The following is a 6,970-nucleotide window of genomic DNA, read 5'->3' as shown; positions in this document are numbered from 1 at the left end:
AAGTTTCCTTCTATGTATAAACCTTTCCTTGACTTTTTTTTTAAATTTTATTATTATTATTATTTATTTTTGCAGTGTTCCCTCTCCTCCCCTCCCACCCCTGGTAACCAACAAAGAAAGTTTACTTCCATACATAAACCTTTCCTTGACTTTTTATAATAATGAACTAATACAATATTTGTCCTTCTGTGATTGTCTTATTTCACTCAGCATAATGTCCTCCAAGTTCATCCATGTTATGCTGTGTTTTATAGATTATACATTATTCTTTAGGCTTGCATAGTATTCCATTGTGTGCACGTACCACAGTTTATCCATTCCTCGGTTGATGGGCACTTAGGTTGTTTCCTTTTCTTTGCTATTGTGAATAGTGTTGCGATGAACATGGCTGTGCATATATCTCTTCTTGTCCTGGCTGTCACTTCTTTAGGATATATGCCTGGTAATGGGATTGCTGGGTCAAATGGTATTTCTGTTTCCAACTTTTTAAGGAATTGCCATACCGATTTCTACAGTGGTTGTATCATTTTACTGTCCCACCAGCAGTGTATGAGAGTCCCAATCTCTCCACATTCTCACCAGCAGTTGTTATTTTCTGTCTTGTTGAACTTTGCTATTAATGTCGGGGTGAGATGGTATCTCATTGTTGTTTTGATTTGCATCTCTCTAATCGCTAATGATCATGAACATTTCTTCATGTGTTTGTTGACTGCCTGAATATCCTGTTTGGTGAAGTGTCTGTTCATGTTTTCTACCCATTTTTAAATTGGATCGTTTGTCTTTTTGATGTTGAAGTGTTAAGAGTTTTTTATACATTTTAGAGATAAGTCCTTTGTCTGATATGTCATTGCCAAATATTTGTTCCCATTCTGTGTTGTTGTTAGGTGCCGTTGAGTCGTCTCTGACTCGTAGTGACCTTATGTACAACAGAACAAAACAACGCCCAGTCCTGTGCCAGCCTCATACCTGCTATACCTGAGCCCATCATTGCCGCCATCTTGTTGAGGACTTCCCCTTTTTATTGACCCTCCACTTTACCAATCATTATACCTTTCTCCAGAGAATGGTCTCTTCTGACAACATAACCAAAGTAGGTGAGACAAAGTCTGGCCGTTCTCGCTTCTAAGGAGCATTCTGGCTGTACTTCTTCCCAGACAGATTTGTTAGTTCTTTTATCAGTCCATGGTACTTTGAGTAGTCTTCACTAACACCACAACTCAAAAGTGTCAGCTCTTCTTTGGTCTTCTTTATTCATCGTCCAACTCTCACATGCATATGAAGCTATTGAAAATACTGTGGCTCGGGCTAGGTGCACTTTAGTCTTCAAGGAGACATCTTTGCTCTTCCCATTCTATAGGTTTTCTTTTTACTCTTTTGGAGAAGTCTTTTGATGCACATAAGAATTTAATTTTTAGGCAACTTCAATTATCTAGTTTATCTTCTGCTGTTTGTGCATCTTGGGTTATGCTTGATAATCTATTTACTTGATAAATTAGGGCCCTTAACTTTGCCCTTATTTTTTCTTTGATGAACTTTATAGTTTTAGGTTTTACATTTAAGTCTTTGATTCATCTGGAGTTAGTTTTATGTATGGTGTGAGGTGTGGGTCTTACTTCGTTTTTCTGCAAATGGATAACCAGTTTTGCCAGCACCATTTGTGAGAGAGATTATCTCTTCCCCATTTAATGGATTTTGGCCCTTTGTCAAAGATCAGCTGACGATAGGTGGATGTATCTATTTCTGGGTTCTCAATTCTGTCCCAGCAAATTCATTTCCATGTAGCAGTTAATACACATTTTGTTTCATGACATTGACTGCATTTCCCCACGATGTAACAGCTTTCTTCCCTTTTCCTCCCAGTGGTTACCTCTTCCCTGTGTCCTTCCCTCCCATGTACTTCCACCCCTCTGTGCAAACACTGCCCTTCTGTTCTCCCATGTATCTGCTTGAGATGAATGTTCACCCAATATGGCTGTTTGTTGTTTGGCTGGAAGCCACAGGAGTGAGTTCAGTTGTAGACCTGAAGGGTAACTAGGCACCATATTCTCAGGGGTCTCACTCGGCTCTCTCAGACCAGCAAACCTGGTCTTTTTAGTTTAAATATTTCTAAATTACCTGTTGTTTATCTGAAATTCAGATTTAACTGGGCATCTTGAATTTTTATTTGCTAATGCTGGCAATTCCACGGGCATGCTTGGTGGGTCTGTGGATATCATTATAGGGAGTGGACTCCCTGTCCATAACAGATTTTAACTCCTTTCCACTTTGCGGGCCACTGAAAGTGGGACTAAAGTGGGGCATGAGCTCTCTGAGGGCCTTTTGATACTTCAGGGTGAGGGTGACTCTATGCTGGGTGAGTGTGCAGATATCATTGCAGACACTAAGCCTTCCGTCCTGGTGGTATTCAAGCCCCCACTTTGTGGAGCTGTTGGCTGGTGGGGGTTGGAAGTGGGACTCGGGGTCTCTGAGGTGTTGGCTGGTGCCTGTGCCCACGTGCCCTTCCCACAGCCTGCACATGGAATGGCCGTCCCTGCAGCCTTTCTGTGCACATCGACAAAGGCTTCACACTGTGGGCAGCTGAGCCAGGTGCAGCCCGAGCTGTGCTGCTCCGGCAGCCCTTTGAGAAATTACAGATGTCCTCGGACGATGGTGCCAGTCTCCTTTTCCTGGACTTCGGGGGCACTGAGGGCGAGATTGTGAGTGGAGGGCAGCCGCCATGCCTTGGGGAGGGAGGCTGTGGTTCTCCTGGAGGCCAGACTGGGCGGGGGTGCCTGACCTTCTCTCTGTCCACTCTGCAGCAGCTGGACCTGCACTCATGCCCCAAAACCATGGTCTTCATCATCCACTCCTTCCTTTCGGCCAAAGTTACCCGCCTAGGGCTGTTGGCCTAGAGGTTGCCAGGTGCACCAGCATTGAAGAGGGGCATCCAGCATGTGGCCGGACCTGGCCCTCCACCGACTGCCTACTCACCCCTGGGCTGAGGGAAGGGAGAGGAGAGGAACAAGATCCACGGAGGCCCAGTCCCTGAGGGAGACTGGGATGGTCTCAGGGACTGGGATCCAGACCCAGGACACAGTGAACCCTGTCCTCTGACCTGTGATGGGGTAGCCTCCCTGCTGCCCCACTCCCCCAACAGTGCCTTTTGCAGAGAGATATTTTGTGTATACAGAAGCCATTCCGAGTCTGGGACCTGCCCCTTTGGGGATCCTGACCCCAGCCAACAGCTGCCGGGCCTCCCAGAGGCCCCTAACCCACCTCCAGAGGCCCCTGTGAAGCTGGGATCTCCTGGAGTCAGTGGCAAGAGAAAGAGGAGGAACCTTTCTGTTCATTTTTCCTTCAGCACCACTCTTTTGGGGTGTCTGTTTTTCTCTTTATTCTCTCTCTTTCCTCCTTCTCTTAGATAAATAAATAGCCTATGAATACACAGGTGGGCCAAGTGTCTGTGGTTTGTGCTTTGACCTTTGGGTTCTGCAGTGGCTCCCACAGTGTCAAGATAGACCTGACCCGGGACTGGGACCCCTTTCCCTGGAGAAGAGCAGGCCTTTAATTACCGGGCCAGAAAAGGAGTTATCTCTCGTCATGTGAAATAACCAACCAACAAATGCCATCAAGCCCATTTTGACTCATGATGACCCCATGCATGTCACAGTAGAACTGCATTCAAGAGTTTTCAATGGCTGATTTTTTTGGAAGTAGATCCCTAGGCCTTTCTTCCAAGGTGCCTCTGGGTGGATTTGAACCACTAGCCTTTGGGTTATCAGCCAAGCTCATTAACTATTTGTACCAGCCATGGACTCCATCATGACATATTACCCCAAAATTTAGTAGCTTGAAACAATAAACATTTATTATCTCTCAATGCTTATAGGTCAGGAACTTTAGAAGGACTAAGCTGGGTCATCCTTGTCTCAGGGTCTTTCATTAAATTTCAGTCAAGATGTCAGTCATCTGGAGGCTCGATTGGGGTTGGAGGATGCACTGCCAAGAAGCCTCACTCACATGGATATTGGCAGGAGACATCAGTTCCTCACTGCATGGGCCTAACCGTAGAGCTGCTTGAATGTCTTTAGGACATAGTGGCTTCCCTCAGAGTGAGCGATCTAGGAGAGAAAGCACAGAGGAAGCCACTTTGGATGCAGTATTAGAAGTCACATGCTGTCACTTCTGCCATACTCTTGTCTGTTAGAATCAGGTCACTCAATCCAGCCCACACTCAAAGGGAATGGAATTAGGCGCCATCTCTTGTAGAGAGGCATGTCAAAGAACTGCCAGACATATATTAAAACCAATATAGACCTCTTTCCCGCAGAAAGGAGGATGCCTAGAATGTGGTGGCTGGATGTATTTGAACCACTTATGACTTCCTATTTGCTTGCATAGGAGCTCTGGTAGCATAGTGCCTAAGGCACTTGACTGCTAACCAGAAGGCTGGCAGTTCAACCCCACCAGCCACTCCTTGGAAGGAAGGTTGGGCAATCTACTTCCGTAGTGATACTGCCTCGGAAACCCAAGGAAGGGTCGCTATGAGTCAGGTCTGACTTGACAGCACATAACAACAACAACAACATTTGCTTGCACTGCCCAGAAAGTCCCGAATGACAGTAGTAACGATAGCCAACATTTAAAGAGCACTTACTTTCTTCCAGGTACTGTGCTAACCATTGTACATATTTTTATCTCATTGGATCCTCTCTGTACAACTATACGGTGGGCACAATTATCTCCATTTCACAGATAAGGAAGCTGGGGCTCAAAGAGCAAAGTGACTTGCCCAGTGTCATGGTTGTGAAGTACCTGGGTTGGGGTTCAAACAAGGTTTGTCTGACTCTAAAGCCCTCGTTCACCTTAGAGACTTTGTGGCCCTGCACTGTTCAGTATGTAAAAAGGGCATGGGGGTCTGACCTCTTCTAATTTCACAAGGTGGGAGGAGGATCATGATCAACAGCAGCAGCCCAAGGCTGATTCCTATGAGGCAGAGGTCAGATATGCCTCCACACTCCGACCTTTTTCCATTTCTGACACCAACTGTCCCTCCCATGGCACTCTCCTTCCCTGCTGTGTTCAATAATTCATTGCAATTGTCACACAGAGCCCACAGGTAATACTTATGATTATGGAGTTTATTAGGGAAGTAACAGGTTACAATTCAGGATCAGGAATGCTCAGGATACAGTTCTTCGATCAGGACAGGGTTCCCTCAGCTGTGTCTGAAGGCAGATCTCTTTCTGGTCCTTGGCCCCTCGGCCTGGCCTCTGCCCTGTGTGGGCACCTGTTACTAACCTCTTTTGTTGTTAGGTGTGGTCGAGTTGGTTTTGACTTGTAGTGACCCTTTGTATGACAGGATGAAACACTGCATGGTCGCGCACCCTCCTTACAGTTGTTGCCATGCTTGAATCCATCGTTGCAGCCCCTGTGTCAATCTGTCTTGTTAAGGGTTTCACCTTTTTCACTGACCTCTACCCAGGATAATATACTTCCCCAGGACTGGTCCTTTCTGACAACGTAACCAAAGTATGAGAAATGAAGTCTGGCCATTCTTGCTTCTGAGGAACATTCCAGCTGTACTTCCTCCAAGACGGCTTTGTTCGTTCTTCTGGCAGTCCATGGTATATTCAATGTTCTTCGCCAATACCACAATTCAAATGCATCAGTTTTTCTGCTGTCTTCCTGATTCATTGTCCAGCTCTGGCATATGAGGCTACTGAAAATACCATGGCTTGGGTCAGGCACACTGTAGTCTTCCAAGTGACATCTTTGCTCTTAAACACTTTAAAGAGGTATTTTGCAACCTAATGGAATACACCATTTGATTTCTTGACTGCTGCTACCAGGGGCCTAGTAAAATAAAATCCTCGACAACTTCAGTCTTTTCTCTATCATGATATTGCTACTAGTTCAGTTGTGAAAATTTTCATTTTCTTTATGTTGAGGTGTAATCTATACTAAAAGCTATAGTCTTTGATTTACATCAGTAAGTGCTTCAAGTCTTACTCACTTAAATTTCCTAAAATTCATAGTTGAAAAAAGGAGATTTACATAGCCAAGTTGTTCCAGATGTACTAAAGTTTTCCAATAACTGCACTGAATATCAATTTTCAAATTTAAAATTAAATTAGAAAAATTCAGTTCCTCATTCACATGAGCTGCATATCAAATGCTCAATAGCCAAATGTGGTTAGTAGCTATTATATTGGACAAGGTAGTTCCAATTGAACCTCCTCATAAGGAAACTAAGGCCCAGATGAGAAGGGACTTGAAATCACATAACAAGCCAAAGGAGGTTCTAGAAACCAGGTACCAGGAACCTGGGGGTGGGGTGGGGAGTAGAGATAACTAGTGATTCTAGGCCTTGCACATCCATGCATTCATCCATCCACCCATCTATCCATCCATCCAACCACCCATCCATCCATCGATCTATTCATCCAACCATCGTTCTTCCGAGAAATGTGCTGGACCTTGGGGCCAGGAGCTGATGATGTAACTGAGAGCAGACTGATGGGTCCCTGTTCTCAGGAAGCTGACAGTCTTGTCAGGGGAAAGAAATTCATCAGAAGATCCCACGATCAAATGTGTGATTTCAGATTGGTCAGGCACACAGAGATAGCCGAGAGTCAATGGTTTGCTGGTCTGATAGAGCCTGGTGGAACCTCTGAGACTATGGCCCCTAGTTGCCCTTCGGGTCTGGAATTGAACCTACTCCTGTGCCTTCCAGCCAAACAAAAGATAGGCATATGAGCCGAACATTTACATTAGGTAGATACACTCCTTGGAGAGATCAATCATAGGGGAATAGAAGGGCTGTGTATGTACAGGGAGACAGCTCAGGGGGCAGGAGTGCATGGAGGGAAGGACACAGGGAAGAGGTAATTATGGGGAGGAAGTGGGAGGGGAGCTGTTGCATTGTGGGAAACTGCACTCAGTGTCCACATCCATCTGAAGGAGCATGCTTTAATCAGGTGTCACTATT

At 45.3% G+C, this 6,970-nt stretch overlaps 1 protein-coding gene across 1 annotated transcript in view; it reads left to right on the top strand.

Moving 5' to 3' along the window:
* Positions 1-2,891, top strand: part of SNTA1 (syntrophin alpha 1) — a 30,930-nt gene extending 28,039 nt beyond the window's left edge. Inside the window, exons 7-8 of the mRNA XM_007934564.2 lie at positions 2,509-2,696; positions 2,799-2,891. Of these exons, the coding sequence (XP_007932755.1) occupies positions 2,509-2,696; positions 2,799-2,891 (281 nt within the window). The remainder of the gene's footprint in view (positions 1-2,508; positions 2,697-2,798) is intronic.
* Positions 2,892-6,970: the final 4,079 nt, after the last annotated feature.

The sequence above is a fragment of the Orycteropus afer genome, unplaced genomic scaffold (assembly GCF_000298275.1).
Source record: "Orycteropus afer afer isolate SDZICR_OR568_19922 unplaced genomic scaffold, OryAfe1.0 scaffold00020, whole genome shotgun sequence".
Lineage (NCBI taxonomy): Eukaryota > Metazoa > Chordata > Mammalia > Tubulidentata > Orycteropodidae > Orycteropus > Orycteropus afer.
This window is presented reverse-complemented; position numbering and strand designations above follow the sequence as displayed.